The sequence below is a fragment of the Pyrus communis genome, chromosome 14 (assembly GCF_041283825.1).
Source record: "Pyrus communis isolate YQ-2024b chromosome 14, ASM4128382v1, whole genome shotgun sequence".
Classification (NCBI taxonomy): Eukaryota; Viridiplantae; Streptophyta; class Magnoliopsida; order Rosales; family Rosaceae; genus Pyrus; species Pyrus communis.
In genome coordinates, this window is record NC_142578.1 from 1655620 (window position 1) to 1672236 (window position 16617).

At 39.1% G+C, this 16617-nt stretch overlaps 2 protein-coding genes, 1 non-coding gene and 2 pseudogenes across 3 annotated transcripts; 3 read left to right on the top strand and 2 right to left on the bottom strand.

The window, feature by feature from the left end:
* Positions 1 to 604: 604 nt before the first annotated feature.
* Positions 605 to 2475, bottom strand: LOC137713785 (protein ASPARTIC PROTEASE IN GUARD CELL 1). Its single transcript, XM_068453137.2, has one exon. The coding sequence runs from the start codon at positions 2201 to 2203 to the stop codon at positions 740 to 742; it is 1464 nt and encodes a 487-aa protein (XP_068309238.2). The 5' UTR covers positions 2204 to 2475; the 3' UTR covers positions 605 to 739.
* Positions 2476 to 6457: 3982 nt separating this feature from the next.
* On the top strand, positions 6458 to 8030 carry LOC137712409 (uncharacterized; annotated as a pseudogene).
* Positions 8031 to 8401: 371 nt separating this feature from the next.
* Positions 8402 to 8474, top strand: TRNAA-CGC (transfer RNA alanine (anticodon CGC)). The gene has a single exon. It is a non-coding gene; the product is annotated as a tRNA-Ala (tRNA).
* A 967-nt stretch (positions 8475 to 9441) lies between these two features.
* Positions 9442 to 11303, bottom strand: LOC137713043 (ATP-dependent Clp protease adapter protein CLPS1, chloroplastic). Its single transcript, XM_068452277.2, has 3 exons — positions 11146 to 11303; positions 10522 to 10669; positions 9442 to 9887 (listed from the first exon to the last, which is right to left on the bottom strand). The coding sequence occupies exons 1-3, from the start codon at positions 11207 to 11209 to the stop codon at positions 9626 to 9628; spliced, it is 474 nt and encodes a 157-aa protein (XP_068308378.1). The 5' UTR covers positions 11210 to 11303; the 3' UTR covers positions 9442 to 9625.
* Positions 11304 to 14431: 3128 nt separating this feature from the next.
* Positions 14432 to 15825, top strand: LOC137712479 (cytochrome P450 CYP94D108 pseudogene; annotated as a pseudogene).
* The last annotated feature ends 792 nt before the right edge of the window (positions 15826 to 16617 follow it).

Sequence of the window (16617 nt, forward strand, 5' to 3'; positions counted from 1 at the left end):
ATAAAAAAAAAAAGTGAGAGTTTGAGGCCAATTAAAATCCATAACTTTGAAATTCCGAATTAATCCGATTCCAAAAGTACTAAATTCCGTATGCCATTGCAATTCCGATTCAAAATTAAAATTGATATGCATTTTTGAAGCTTTTTGGTTTGAAGTTGAAAGCATGTATTTCAGATCCGAGTCCGACCGAAAATCAGGCCGACCCGGGCCACGCCAACAATTCAACTATATTTCTCGGCTAAAAACCCTAAAACAGAGGCACACTACTCAAAATTTATATAGTAGATGGATGTGTAATGCATATTTTGAGACAAATTACTATCCTACTTTTATTGTATAGTACTAAAACACAATTTTAATTCAATTTTAATTTAACGTCTTTTACTTGTTAGTACTACAGTCACGTGACTTACTCTTGTTAATAAATAAACTAGTTATACTACGTGTCAACTAATTTGTCGCTCATATTATGAGACGTAAACTAATTACACGTAAATATCAGCGAACTAGTAAGGTTACAAATATTTGATATCGAAGTAGATGCTACATCTGAAATAGTTATACCGCATTCGTATTTCAGTACCTCACAGTACCATACCAAATATACGGTTACTTTCTTTTATCATTTATAAAACTTATGAGGGGATAAAATAGCTGGTTGTCGTACATTAATTTCATGTCACGATCCGAACCTATTACCTAAAAAACCCGTGTCCGATCCTACTGTTTTAAACTTTTCTTAACACTTATTTGGCGAGAATCCCACGCGCTTGTTCGCAAAATCGTAGCTGACGCGTGTCCCCTGCTGCTGCACGTTCCCGATGATAGACAGCTGCGACGACGTCGGCGCGAAAGCGAAGCAAAACGTCCCCGCCGAGTCCACTGGAATCAAGTAGTTCTTCGCGGGAAGGCTCAACGACTTCCCGCCGGAAAACTGAAACGACACCGTTGGGACCTGCACCTTGGTCCGCGACGACAGGTTGTAACACGTGTCGAACAGCGAGAAGCTGCTCGCAGTCGGCAGGTCCCGAGTAAGCCTCTTGAATGCGTCGCGGAGCGCGTTGTACGCCTGAGTCTGCAGCCGAGTTATGGCTGTCCCCGAGTCGACGATGATCCCTCCGTTTCCGGAATCGTCCACCGCGAAGACCGACGGCGGAACTGAGACCGGTTGGCCGCCGACGCTGAATCCGGTGAGCCCCACGTAGTAAAATGTGCCGACTTTTCCGCTCTTGACTAGCGGCGCCGTGACGGAATCAGCTGGTGCGGCGGAGTTGAACTCGAGAGTCGACGACGCGGACGAGTCGCGGTTAACCAAGCAGTACGAAAACGTCGTCGCTTTAAACTGGGAGGTAAGTGACAAGGGCCCGCCACCCAGGCCCAACAACCCGGCGGCCCCGACAAATAATCCCTCATTATCGTGTCCGCATCCCAACGCGATTTTGTTAATCGAGCCCGAGTTCCCAAACGACAGCGTTTCAGTGACGTAATCGCCGATGGTGTAGGATCCGTCGCCGTACGATACCTGATAGAGGCACTTATTGGCGCGGCAGGTGGACTCCTGGAGGGCCTGGCATTGCGGCGCATCGCAAGTGAGCTGGCTGTAGGTGGAAGATCCGGCCGGGTTGAAAACCGGGTCAGATTGCTGGTAGCAATCGGAGCAGGGGCCGCACTGGAGCCAGTTGACGTCGCTGCCGGTGTCGAGCACCATGTAGAACGACTTCGCCGGAGTCCCGACGCCGATCCGGGAGAAGTACTCGCCGCTGCCCTGGCTGACGCCGGAGACGACGGGGGTGGAGAGGTCCTGGGATTGGATCTCGGTGTGCATGGGCTCGAGATCCACTATTTTTATCCCCTGGAGGGCCAGCTGGAGCTTGGTGTGGAGCGAGTTCACTCGGGCCGAGTCGCGGCCGAGTCTGGTGAGGGTGAGGGATCTGTAGTCCTTGTGCTGGGAATTGAAGAGGGCGTCGCGAGGGTGGAGCTGGAGGGAGAAGGCGGAGGAGTTGAGGGGTTGGGATTCCTGGGATTGGGATTCCAGCGGTTGGAGGGACTCCGGGTCGAAGGAGAGGACAGCGTGGGCTTGGCGGAGGGAGGCGGAGACGTCGAGGAAGGTGGCGGTTTCGGATTCGGGTACGGTGCGGGAGAGTGAAGTGAGTGTGAAGAATGCTGAGAAAATGGCCAAGTAGAAAAGTGTCTTCTGAGCCATTTTTGCAGAAAGCAGAGGGCTGAGATGCTCAGACTTCAGAGTGATGAGTGGGAAGTGAAAGTGGGAGATGGACTTTATTTAGCAACATATCTAGAGAGAGAAAGAGAGAAAGAGAGAGAGAGAGGGTTGGTGACGTAACGATTGAAGAGCATTGGGAAGTGGATTGGGACAGGGGCCCAACTTAATTTGGATTTTGAAAAGCTGGTGGCCATCTCTAATTTTACCAACTTTCTGTGTGAAAATTTGAAAATGGATTTATATTCACACTGTTTAATCACTTAGCTTGTCCGATTATTGATTATCGATAACTATGTGGTTACGTGTGAATATGACAGATTTTTATATAAAATTGAAATAATAGAAGGTAGATAAATTTAGAAAATATTTTTATCGATTTTATTGTTAAGAATCAGGTTTAATGACTATTTTACAAAATTTTAAAAGACGTTAGGTGCTAGTCGGGTAGTAGACCTTTAGAGTCTAGGCAATTAGTAGGAACCTAAGCAAACTAAGTAAATTTGAGTAAATTTATAATATATTGTATAAATAAGTGTGTACTTATACTTTGTATTGTGATACCTAAATTGAAAAATAGAATGACATATAGATTATAATGTATTAAAATATAATGAAAACATGAGGAATAAGCATACAGACTACAGTGTGTGTTCATAAGCCTTCTACAATTTTTGTGTGTTCATAAGTCTTCTACAATTTTTGAAGAAAATAAAATACAAAATGAAAGTTATCTATTTTCTACCTAAGTAAGGGTTGCAACCTAGGCAAGTGCTTAGGCAAGTCTGGGTGGGCTAAACAGCGCCTAAGCAGTTCTAGACGCATTTCCTTAATTTTCAAACACCTAGAGATTAATCGAAACAATCACCAGCCGCCTAGCGACTACACAGAACTTTGACAGGACTAGGCAGAAATTTTTAAAACAACGCTATTTTTATTAATAAACCAAAATTTATTGTAGCTTCTAAGTTCTAATGTGACATCATTTCATTATGTGCCATAGTCGAAAGGCACTTATAAATACGTGTTTCTTTGTTTTTTAAACTTGTTTTATATTGCAGAAATGGAAAATGAACAATATTCTTTTGGCTTGTGTGCTTTTTAATGGCAGAAATGTCGGGAGTAGTTTGTTTCTTTGTGTTGCGTTTTGCATTTCTTTTTCTCCTTCATTTCGGGCGCAAAGGTAAAAGTTTGGTGATTGATTTCAACCGATGATGAGATTAAAGGTGATATTAATAATTGAAGTCAAGATCTACAGCGCTCTTTCGACAGCAGTACAGCTGAAGAAACACTTATGCGTTACCACCAAAAACAATATTTCTCGTCTTATATCTTTCCTCACGTAATTTTTTAATTGCCTGTATAAATTGTTAGAATCTACGGCACTACATGATAGAGAAAAACACAAAATAAAGTAGAAAGATAGACGCTAAAAATTTACGTGGTTCAGCAATTTGCGTCTTCGTCCACAAGGTAGCCATCAGTTATACACTATATAAAAATAGCGGGTACAACAAGAACAATCTTACCATGCCAAAGACAACACTTGATGAATACTCAATTTTAACTATAATGTATGCTCACCATACACCTAATAATTTGTCATATGTTCTTTTACCTAAATTCTAATTAACTTTCAAATTAAATGTTACTTTTTCAATTTTAAAAAAATTAATCAAGAATAAGTGAAAGGACACGCGGTATATGATTAGGTTTAATGTGAGCATAAACCAAAGTTTAGGGTGGCGGGTAATAATGCTCTGTCTTCTTACTTAACATTACCGGTTAGCTATCGATGATTACAAAATTCAAGATTACACATATTTTAAGAAAAATTAGTATTACAGTTTAGTAGTGTTTATCTATATCAATAAGTGAAATATCTAAAATTCGATTTGACTCACACAGATAACGATGATGTATTATTTTTTATGTTCAGTTCGATATTTAACTAGTAACTGACCCATATTATTCGCCTAATTCAGCCTCCCACTAGGATATCCTCCTCCTCCTCATACCTCATAGAGTAGTATTTTGTTGTAATAATTCTTACAACAATATTATGCATGTACATATATAAACACGCATATACCTATACGCATGTACTAAGACATTATTTAGTAATTTTTCGAATATAATAATTCTTAGATTAAATTTAACTTGTTGAATAATAGAATTCGAAGAGGATAAAGTAATTGATATCAAAGATTAATCTGTTTAATTAAGCAATAAGCATTTTTTTTTTTTGTGTTTTACCAACTTACCGCATTAGTCCAAGTTTCTAGAATGCCTACAGTCTCATATGAAAAATGAATCAACGGTGCAGAAAGAGTATTGGTAATTTCTGCATCCCAATACTGGGAGTGTATTTCTGCTCATCGCTTTTAATTGATAGTAATGTTGACTACTTATTATTATTAGATGAGTATAAATTTTGATATTTGTATTTATCAACTACACATATCTCAAAATTTAAATTCTTCGAAAGCAATAAATAAGATGGTCAACATCACTATCACTTTAGAGTAGTGAACAAAAATATTCTTGTAGTAACGGTATCCTATTGTTGCAGCTATTTTGAAAGAGCGGATGGACATTGGCACCAAAATTAATGACTCAAGATTCTCATTTGTGAATCACATCAAACGATATGTCAAATTTTGAATGTGAAAACATTACAGTAAATGGGAGGTAGATATCATTCCATATCATATATATATATGGATATATATTTTCAAGTGAATGAAGCACGACCAACGATTACCAAATCAAGTTTGCACCATTGATTTGGATGATCGGAGTAGGAAGATTAGAAGATTTTAGATTTTCGTAGCCGGACATAGAATTTGCTTGTTTTTTCACAAGCCGAGTTTTGACGAGCTAAACACAAGCTTCAGCTGTTCCGGACTTATTTTCAACTCTTGCATGTAAACAAAAGTAAAAACCAAAAACAACCAAATTGATGGAATCGAACTTGTAATCCCAAAGCACCATAGATGATAGATCTGTAACAAAACACAGGAAGCTGATGAGAGAACTCATCAGCAACAGCGTCTCCTAGGGCAACAAAGCCATCGAAGACAAATCCATGGGAGGTGGTGGTGTAAACATCCGAGCCGGAGCTCTACGCACATCCCAAGAAAATCGCGACAACACATCCTGAGAAAATCGCGACAAAGTAACTACAAATCCAAAATCAAATGGGTTTGCGGAGGGCCAAGGAGGTGAAGGATGGAAACGATGGTGAAAAAAAATTGGAATTGATGGCATAGGATTTAGAAAATTAAAGCACAAATTGGTGACGATCAGTAGACAGCTTGCAGGGAAAACCAAACCCGAGAACCACCGACCCAGGCCATGGCAAGGGCCGGCGACGGAGGAGATGGAAGTTTGAAGAAGGCTCAGCACACAGGTTGAAAAGGCTCTCACGGGGTGGAGAGAAAAGCTCTCACAAAAGGAGAGAACTGTACCAAGAACCAGTTACAATTCCTTATTGTTTATTAGACTTTAAAATTTAAATGCTTCTAGCTTTACATTTATTTAAGATAATCTGTTTTCATATTACATTAAGGTGGTTAAATAGTTTCTCTATTTTTTTTTTTAATAAGTGATATTATCTATACTATCAAGGAGAGAGTGGGTAAAGCCTCACAATGGATTAGCAATAATTTAATTCAAATTTGCTTTTTATGAGAATCGAACCTAAAGTCTGTCACAAATAACAAAACATACATATACAAATAAAGACCAAATTACAACAAAAAAAAAAAAAAAAAGAAAGACGACGAAAAGATAGACATCAAAGCAAACACACAGAAGGGAAAAAAAACCCTCGCCGCTTGTCATGCATGTCCTCAAGTTAACGAAAAATTATAAAGAAAACTAATGAAAAATGTTTTAAAACTTTGAGTTTTAACGATAAAGACAAAATAAATGGTAAAGTGAATAGTACCAGGATTGACATTTTAGTGTAAAAATGTGATTTTTCGTTAAAATAAATAGTAACATGAATTTTTCGTTAAAGTTCTCAAAATTATAATTAAGGTCAAATAACCAAAAGGCATAAATAGATATAATTTTAAAACATCACTAGAATAAAACATGCCAAAGGGCACCCCTTTTTTGGACACCATTCACAATCTGTCTTTACGAAGTACAACCTTGCAACCGAGTATCAATGTTTTCTCTACACATTAAAAGTACACATTTAAGTTACACATCTGAGAAAACCTATTAAATTATTTAATGTAACAAAATTTAACGACTCTTGTTCACATACGTAATTTAAATGTGCACCAGAGAAGATTCACCGAAGTATGCTCTTCCCATGTAGCCGTTACCGTTGGCGAGCTTAGTCAGTCTATTAGGGCGGCAATTTACAACAATGTCAGCGAACCAATATGAAATCTTCAAGATCAATCTCTCCCTTCAGGCTCTGCTCCCTCCTCCGTCGCAAGAAGAACCCGAATCTCGCTTTCCAACTCTTTCAAAATCTCAACCCCGATACGGAAACTCCGCCTGGACAGCCCTTTCGCTACTCTCTCCTTTCCTACGACCTCATCATCACCAAGCTCGGCCGCGCGAAAATGTTGGACCAGATGGAGCAAATCCTCCACCAAATGAAGCAAGAAACCCGTTTCTACCCGCCGCGGTCGGGCTCGCCTTCCCGACCGCGCTCTCCAAGTGTTCGATGAAATCCCTGCTTTCCGTTGCCAAAGGACGGCGAAATCGTCGAATTCGCTGCTCGATGCGCTTTTCAAGTGCGGAAAGTTAGCGAAAATGATGAGATTTTTTTGTGGGTTTTGAGAATTACGCGACCCGGCCCAGATGAGTGTACTTATAATATATTGATCAAAGCTTGTTGTGCGAATGAGTGCTTGAATGATGCGCGGAAGGTGTTCGATGAAATGTTTAGGAAGGGTGTACGTCCGACTACGGTGATGTTTGGGACGTTAATTTACCGGCTTTGTTCGAATTTCAGGTTGAAAAAAGCATTTAAGTTGAAATATGATATGGTGGTGATTCATGGCGTTGTGCCTAATCTATACGTGTATACCTCTTTGATCAGAGGGCTTTGTAAGATTGGTGAAATGATTTCGGCTTTTAGGCTGAAAGAGGAGATGGCGACGAAGAAAATCAAGCCCGATTCAGTTGTTAATTCAACTTTAATCAGCGGGCTTCACAATGCTGGCCGGAAAGAAGAGGTTTCCGGGCTTTTGGACGAAATGAGATTGTACGGGTGCAAACCAGATACCGTGACTTTTAATGCATTGATTCACGGGTTGTGTAAAGAGAGTTTTGGATGAGATGGCGGAGAAAGGTTGTGAGGCAGATGTTATTAGTTACAATACAATTATCGGTGGACTATGCAAGGAAGGGAAATGGAGGGAAGCTAATGATTTGCTCGAAGATTTACCAAGATGCGGGTGTACTCCCGACGTTGTTTCATATCGAACAATGTTCGATGGACTTTGCAATTGGAGACAGTTCAAAGAAGCAGCCCTTGTTTTGGACGAGATGGCCTTCAAGGGCTTCGCGCCCCGGCTTGCAAGTACACAAACTTGTTGGTGTGTTGTGTGAGGAAGGTAGTGCAGAGTTGTTAGGGGCAGTTTTAACTAGTCTGGGAAGGGGAAGGGGGCAGATTTCTTCATGTAGATATGTGGGGAATGTTGACTGATATGGTTTGCAAGAAGGAGAAGCTTGCAAATGTCTTTAAACTTGTTGATAGTTTAGTAATGCAAATGTAGCAATTGATTTTTTTGGCTATGTCAATAAGATAAAATTGGGTTTTGATCAAGTGAAGGCATTCTTACTTAACGTCCCACCGTAAGTTATTTTTCCCATAGACTTTCATTGACAAATATGTTAATGATAACGTACTCGAAGCATTGATAGTATCACTAATATAAATGACATATCCATTGTTGTTGATAGGATTATTGATATTGAATGGTCGGATTAGCTAACTGATCAGGTGATATAACTAAAAAATTATACGTATAAAAGTTCTTTTAACCATATGATATCCCGTTATCGTTTGGAATACTACTGTGAGGTGGATGCTTTAGCCACCCAATGAATGAGAATGACATTATTTGTTTTACTTTTAACCTAAAAAATCAAATATATTTCAGCGCCTAAAAAAATCATTTTATAAATAAAATTAAATGCCCAGGTCGCCAAGGGAACGTAGCTCATATGGTAGAGCGCTCGCTTCGCATGCGAGAGGCACGGGGTTCGATTCCCCGCGTCTCCACTCTTTTTCTGCATTTTTGTTGACATTTTATTGTCACGGAGCTCTCTGCACATCTCATGGAGCGATTTCTGAAATCTGTTTTTCGAATTCACTTCGCAGAAACCCTGCATAATAATCATCCGCAAAACGTTTTCCAAAAACATAATTCAAATATCGTGTTTAAAACAGTCGTGCAAGACAAAGATCCTTCCTGTTTCTGGAACCGGATTTTGTCTTTGATAATTCACAAACAAAACCCACCACTATTAAACTGATACGGAGTTCCCACGTTGAAAAAAAATGAAGTTTTGCTTTAGCTTTAAACAATATTGGACCTCTCCGTTTTATTGTCAATTGATGTTTAGTTGAATGCTCACATTTTAATAATAAATACTCCTCTATTCGAATTTTGTCGTTCAAAAGACGAGTAAGGGGCGGGGACGAGGAAGGGAGAGTTTCGGGAGCAAAGCCCCAGGAGTTTAAAGTTCAAACCCTTACTCTATGCGTAGTATCTTTATCCCTATATAACCTATGTCAACATATTGGTCAATTAATTTACGGGGCCAAGTTAATAGAACAATATGCTCCCGTCTATACACTTAAATTTGAATCTTTCTCCAACAGTTTGAAAATATAGTCTAAAATATCGTTTGAATAAAAATTGTTCACCGATAAATGATTGTTGTCATAATTGTTTTGTCTTTCTTAACTAGATGAAAACTGTGAGCTCTATAAAAATGAGGAGTTAAACTGAAAATTTATGAACTGTAGATCTATATATTATAGAACAGGATGTTTCTTTCGCCTTTAATGTTCACATCTCTCTTATCCTTCCTCGCTCTCATCTTTTTTTGCTTTAATTAAACAAAAAAAAACTACAACAATCTGACTAAATGAAGTCAGCTTTATGAATCCTTGAACGCCACTGCACTCAATTTTGTGCCAAGTCTTCCGTTAGCTCTAAGTACTCAATTTCTTTTCTTAGAGATTAGAAAATATGCCCTGAACTGCTAGTATTATACCATGAAACAGTTCCTTTAATGTGAGCAAGTTATATGCACATAAAAGCAGCACAAATTCAATGCCAAATTAACTTATACTGCAATTCTCTGTGTAAATATTTGGTTTATTAATTATGATGATGATGATACTAATATACTCTAGCAGTACTCTCAACATCCATCACTGGCGGGCTCAACGGAGCTTAAAAGCCCGTTGCCTCTGAGCTGCATGCAGTGATCTTCTGCATCCACCTGAGCACACACAATTACGACAGCCAGGCCGTTGTGATGCGCCTCCTGCATCACGTTCACCGCAATGTCGACAGTCATTCCTGGGATGACCTTCATCAGAACTTGGACAACGTACTCCCTCTTGTTATAGTTGTCATTGTGCAGCATCACTCGGTATGGCGGAGACATTTTCCTTGATTTCCTGAACAAAATTGATCAAGGAAAAGCTTAATTCGTAAATTATACTTTCTAATGTTAATCAAATGATTTATACGTGCAACGGAGCAAAGGGCTGTTAAAACTTAAAATAGTTTCTAACCCTCAAATATTTATTTACTAACAACAGGCTTGTAGCTCGTTAGGAGCTTTCACCCTTATACTTGAGGTCTTGAGTTCGCGATTCTTGTATTGGCACTTGCTATGTTTCTTACTTTCCTTGAAAGCTTTAATCGTTTGCTTAATTGTATTGAGCTAAGTCGGCCTTACGTTTAACACCCTTCAAGATGCTAGATATGATGTTGGGGTTTCAAAAAAATTCATCCCACTCACAAATTTTACCTTGAGGGACTTCAAAGTACCGAGAACCTTTAGATTATATTATTAAAAATGCACTACTAAAACACTACCAATGAACGGCTCAAACGCTACAAAGCACCATAGAGACACTAAGCAAAGGACTTTAAGGTGTTATTAGAAAGTTCTCTCAAATATATTGCATCTCATCATTTCTAATCTTCTATCTAACTTTTGTAGTACATTCTGAATAAGTTTAGTACAAGTTATATAAAACTTTGAAGTCTCTCATCTAAACGCACCATAAATTCTACTTTATTTACCTCACGTCAAATTCAGAGTCACGATTAGGAGTTGTTTTCTCTATGGTTGGCTTGTCCAACACCCCACCACCTGTGCCAAGCCTGGTGCTCGATGCTGTCATCAAGATGCTCCGATTTGGACTTTGTCTGTAGAAATAATGTTTATCACCTGTTACATGGTCAATAATAAAACCTTGAGTTAACCAACAAACCCAAGCATGTCTACTACGCAACGTAGGAATGTAAAAGAGAGAAACTCATCCATAGCGGTAGTACCGCATTGATCTTGGTACTTCAAGTCAATCACGCATTGTCACATGTAGCGCGTGATTGACTTAAGATACCACCTCCAATACATCACATATTGTTCTTAAGAAAATGCATAAAAGAGTTTTAGGAATCAAATCTTATCACGCCATAATTATTATTTGAAATATTGTCACTTGGACATCATGCGCATGAAAAGTTTCTCAATTTTAAGAGTTGAAAAATTAGTGTACAAAATACAGAATTTGTGCCTAAGAAAATGTATAAAATAGTTTTAACCATCTCCACAAATGGATGCAAACTTGACAGAAATTACAGAATTAGTGCGTAAACTAAAATTTTTGCTCAAATTTGAAAGAGCCCAGAAACACAAAGTACCTGACTTGTTGAGATTGAATCCATGGTTTGGCGAAAGAGGGACTCGACCGCAGATGGCAGCCATGAGCCTCTCTCTCCTCTCTCACTCTCTCTTTCTCTCAAACTCCGAGTGTTTGTGCCACAAGAGACTGGAAAGGAGAATGTGTGGCAATGGCATATACAGGGTTGTGTGGGCCGTGACTTCATATGGTGTTAGTTAACGACACGTCGTATGAGAATCATTCTGTGGAAAATATCCGGCTCTGGACTTTGTGTGGCACGGGTTCTTTAAATATAAACCCATCCAATACTTATTTTATTGATAAAAACTCATCTCGTTTTAAATATCCAAATAAAATTCAAATTTGAAATAAACTGCCATGTAAACAAATAAATACTTATTATTTTCAAAATATTTACAATTGTGCCACAACACCCTAATTATGTTGATGAATTTAATTATCCGCCATAATTATGGCAAATAAGTGCTTTATTATTACAAAAGTATCTACTCTATACTTGTTTTGCCATCATTTGTTCCATTTCTTATATTTGTTTGACAATCATTGTAGGTAAATTATTTTGCATGTATACATTAGGCACATTTCGTTGTTATTATACATGTGTGAAATAAATTACTTATATTTTAAAGTAGAATATAGGTAATTAATTAACTTTGAATCAATTGTCTAAATGTGACATCCCACATCGTCCAGGGGAGTGATCCTTATATGTGTATTCCCATCTCTACCTAGCACGAGGCCTTTTGGGAGCTCACTGGCTTCGGGTTCCGTAGGAACTCCGAAGTTAAGCGAGAAGAGAGCTAGAGCAATCCCATGATGGGTGACCCACTGGGAAGTTGCTTGTGAGTTCCCAAAAACAAAACCGTGAGGGCGTGGTCGGGGCCCAAAGCGGACAATATCGTGCTACAGTGGTGGAGCGAGCCCGGGAAGTGGTTCCCCCCGGGCCGGGATGCGACATTTGGTATCAGAGCCTAACCCTGGTCGCGAGTGTGCCGACGAGGACGTCGGGCCCTTAAGGGGGGTGGATTGTGACATCCCACATCGCCCAGGGGAGTGATCCTTATATGTGTATTCTCATCTCTACCTAGCACGAGGCCTTTTGGGAGCTCACTGGCTTCGGGTTCCGTAGGAACTCCGAAGTTAAGCGAGAAGAGAGCTAGAGCAATCCTATGATGGATGACCCACTGGGAAGTTGCTTGTGAGTTCCCAAAAACAAAACCGTGAGGGCGTGGTCGGGGCCCAAAGGGGACAATATCGTGCTACAGTGGTGGAGCGGGCCCGGGAAGTGGTTCCCCCCGGGCCGGGATGTGACACTAAAAACATCCTTTTATTTTGTAGGTAAATAATTTTGCATGTATTATTACATATACTAGGCACATTTGTTATTACTATGTGTTGTTTACAATCAATCAACATTCATTTATTCTGTAGGTAAATTACAAAAGTATCTACTTTATACTTGTCTTATCATCATCTGTTCCATTTCTTATATTTGTTTGGCAGTCATTGTAGGTAAATTATTTTGCATGTATACATTGGACACATTTTGTTATTATTATATATGTGTGAGATAAATTACCTATATTTTTAAGTAGAATATAGGTAATTAATTAACTTTGAATCAATTGGCTAAAAACATCTTTGTAGGTAAATTATTTTGCATGTATTATTACATATACTAGGCACATTTGTTATTGTTATGTGTTTTTTGCAATCAATCAACATTCATTTATTATGTAAGTAAATTATTTTGCATGTATTATTACATATGTTAGGCACGTTTTGATATTATTATATATATGTGTATGCAAATAACTTAATTAGATTTTGAATCAAACGATATTTATTTATTTATTTTGTAGATAAATTATTTTGCATGTATTATTTTACCTGGAACTTATATTGTTATTTTACCTGGAACTTATATTATTATTTTAGATATGTAAAATATTGGTAATTTTGAATAAAATAACAATTGTATATTTGTGAAAAATACTAATTTACCTGTTACAATTATTTGAAAAGGAAAAAAAAAAGAGTAATGCTATTCATACCATATTAAGTGGCATTTGATGTGGATAGCCACATCATTTGAATTAATTAGATTTTTAAATTTAGTTCATTATTTAATAAACTAATAATTAAGAAAAACTAGTTAATTAAATAATGATTGTGGTATACAAGGAGTCTTTCTCCTTCATTTCTTTGGGTTTTGCAAATTTTTCAAATGATGTGGTTATCCACATCAGATGCCACCTAAGGTGGTATAGAAATTGTGAGATCCCACATTGCCCAGGGGAGTGATCCTTAAATGTATATTCTCATCCTTACCTAGCACGAGGCCTTTTGGGAGCTCATTGGCTTCGAATTTCGTAGGAACTCCGAAGTTAAGCGAGAAGGGGGCTAAAGCAATCCCATGATGGTGTGACCCACTGGGAAGTTGCTCGTGAGTTCCCAAAAACAAAACCGTGAGGGAATGGTAAGCCCAGAGCGGACAATATCGTGCTACGATGGTGGAGCGGGCCTGGGAAGTGATCCGCCCTGAGCCGGGATGTGACAGAAATGTAGTGTAAAAACATGGTATAAATAGCATTACTAAAAAAAATGCTCATTTTTACATAAATGTGAAAACAACTATATAAGGAATCAAAATTCTAATATCATGTAATTTTTGTTATTAATATGCACCGAAATCATGACACTAAAAGTTTTCTTTTCCAAATTCGGATAAACATTTCAAAATGTTTAATTGAATGAAATAATATAAAATAAATGTAGATAACAAGTAATAGACCCAAAGTCAATGATATTAAGGGTAATTTAGACATCCAAAAATGAGTAATGATATTCATACCATATTTTTGTACCACATTTCCATACCACCTTAGGTGGCATTTGATATGGTACCACAATTATCATTTAATTAACTAGTTTTTTTTAATTATTAGTTTATTAAATAATGAACTAAATTTAAAAATCTGATTAATTCAAATGATGTGGCTGTCCACATCAAATGTCACCTAAGATGGTATGAAAATATGGTACAAAAATATGATATGAATAGCATTACTCTCCAAAAATATCAATTGTGCCAAGTCATACTTAATTATGGATATTGTTTAGTTGAAGCCTAGTCATTGGGTTTTTATTAGAAAATTTTATAATTGTGAGTTTTAGTTAATGAAAATTGAATTTCAAGGGGTATACTCATACTTTCCTTTTATTTTTAACAACATATATATCCACTCGTCGCACTTCGGCACTAACAAAATTTGCAGATAGCCATGGAGCTCTTCTCCCTACAATCTTTTCTCCTCCTCCTTATCTCCTCTCCTTCTACATCTACCACCACTTCTTCGCTTCGTTGAAGAAATACAAACACATTGGCTTCAAAAACTACCTGATTCTCGGAACCCTACCGGAATTCTTAAAAAACCACCACCGGTTCCTCGAATGGACAACCGAAATCCTCACTAGCTGCCCCATCAGCACTGCCATCTTCAGTCGCCCGGTAAAAATCTACGGCGTCATCACCACTAACCCTGCCAACGTCGAACACATGCTGAAAACCAACTTCAAGAACTACCCGAAAGGCGAAAGGTTCATATCTCTTATCCAAGACTTTCTCGACAGTAGAATCTTCAACTCCGACGACGAGCTCTGGAAGGTTCAGAGGAAAACCGCTAGCTATGCTTTCAACACGAAATCGCTTTAGAACTTCATTATGGAAAACGTTAGGGTTGAGATTGAGTTGATGTTAATTTCTTCTCTGGACACAGCTGCCTAAACAAGATGTCGTTTGGACTTGCAAGATGTTTTGGAGCATTTTGCTTTCGACAACATTTGCAAGTTGGCTTTTAATGTAGACCCAAATTGTCTCGGAAGCGGTGGCGGCGGAAATATGAGTCCATTGATTTCGATTCCCAATTCGGATCGGTTTATGCATGCATTTGAAGAAGCGGCCACACTTATCTCTAGGAGATTTTTGTATGCGTTTCAGTTATGCAAAAGATAAAGTCGTTTTTGAACATTAGATCAGAGCAGAGGTTAAAAGAATCAATCTCGACCATCCATAACTTCGCGAATAAGATAATAAAGTCGAGAATTAGCGACGAACGGTTGGAGGATCGTCACGATTTGTTGTCCTTGTTTATTGGTATTCCCAAAAACAGCTCGCTAGATTTTCTTCGAGATATCGTGATAAGCATCATTCTTGCCGGCTGAGACACGACATCATCAGCTCTGACGTGGTTCTTCTGGCTCCTGTCGTCTAGACCGCACGTGGAGCGCGCCATTTTAAATGAGCTGGAAATGATTCGGGTACGAAATAGGAAACATATTGGCGATGTTTATGATTTGGACGAGCTCTAAGACATGCACTATTTTCATGCGGCGATTTCAGAGGCGATGTGGCTGTACCCTCCCGTACCGGTCGACATGAAGGCATGACAATGTCTTGCCAGACATGACAACCGTGGGGAAGGGGTGGTTCTTGATGTACCATGCTTACGCATATATTCAGATGAAGTCGATTGCGGCATCAGTGATGGAGAAGTTTGTGATCGTCGTACAGGATAGGGACATGTGTCCGGAGCATCTGTTGTCATTGACTTTCAGGATGAAAGGTGGCCTCCCCGTGAGCGTGAGGAGAAGAAAATTTGTAGCTGATGATCGATGAATCGGTGATTATATGATGTCGTTTGATGACACAAAATTAATAAGATCTTAATGCTTCTAAATTTCATATATCATTCATAAATATGCAAACTTGTTGTGATATATATTATTTATAACATATATGAGATTATGTAACATCCCACATCTCCTAGGGGAGTGATCCTTAAATGTATATTCTCATCCCTACCTAGCACGAGGCCTTTTGGGAGCTCACTAGCTTCGGGTTCTATGGGAACTCCGAAGTTAAGCGAGTAGCGCGCGAGAGCATTCCCAGGATGGGTGACCTATCGGGAAGTTCTCATGTGAGTTCCCAAAAACAAAATCGTGAGGGTGTGGTTGGGGCCCAAAGCGGATAATATCGTGCTACAGTGGAGTCGGGCCCGGGAAGTGGTCCCGCCCGTGCTGAGATGTGACAATTTGGTATTAGAACCTAACCCTGGTCGTGGTGTGCCGACGAGGATGTCGGGCCCCCCAGGGAAGTGATCCTTATATGTATATTCCCATCCCTACCTAGCACAAGGCCTTTTGGGAGCTCACTGGCTTTGAGTTTCATCGGAACTCCGAAGTTAAGCGAGTAGAACGTGAGAGCATTCCCATGATGGGTGACCCACTGGGAAGTTCTCGTGTGAGTTTCCAGAAACAAAACCGTGAAGATGTGCCGGTAAGCCCAAAGCAGACAATATCGTGCTACAGTGGTGGAGCAGGCTCGAGAAGTGATCCACCCCAGGCCGGGATGTGATAATTTGGTATTAGAGCCTCACCATGGTCGCGTGTGTGTCGACGAGGACGTCGG

Bases quoted from the DNA above. Each gene is read 5' to 3' on its own strand.
- LOC137713785 (XM_068453137.2), bottom strand. From the start codon at position 2,203: ATGGCTCAGAAGACACTTTTCTACTTGGCCATTTTCTCAGCATTCTTC.
- LOC137713043 (XM_068452277.2), bottom strand. From the start codon at position 11,209: ATGGCTGCCATCTGCGGTCGAGTCCCTCTTTCGCCAAACCATGGATTC. The intron at 10,670-11,145 runs GTACTTTGTGTT...ACCATGTAACAG, and splicing joins ATTCAATCTCAACAAGTCAG to GTGATAAACATTATTTCTAC. The intron at 9,888-10,521 runs GTAAATAAAGTA...AATTTTGTTCAG, and splicing joins GACTCTGAATTTGACGTGAG to GAAATCAAGGAAAATGTCTC.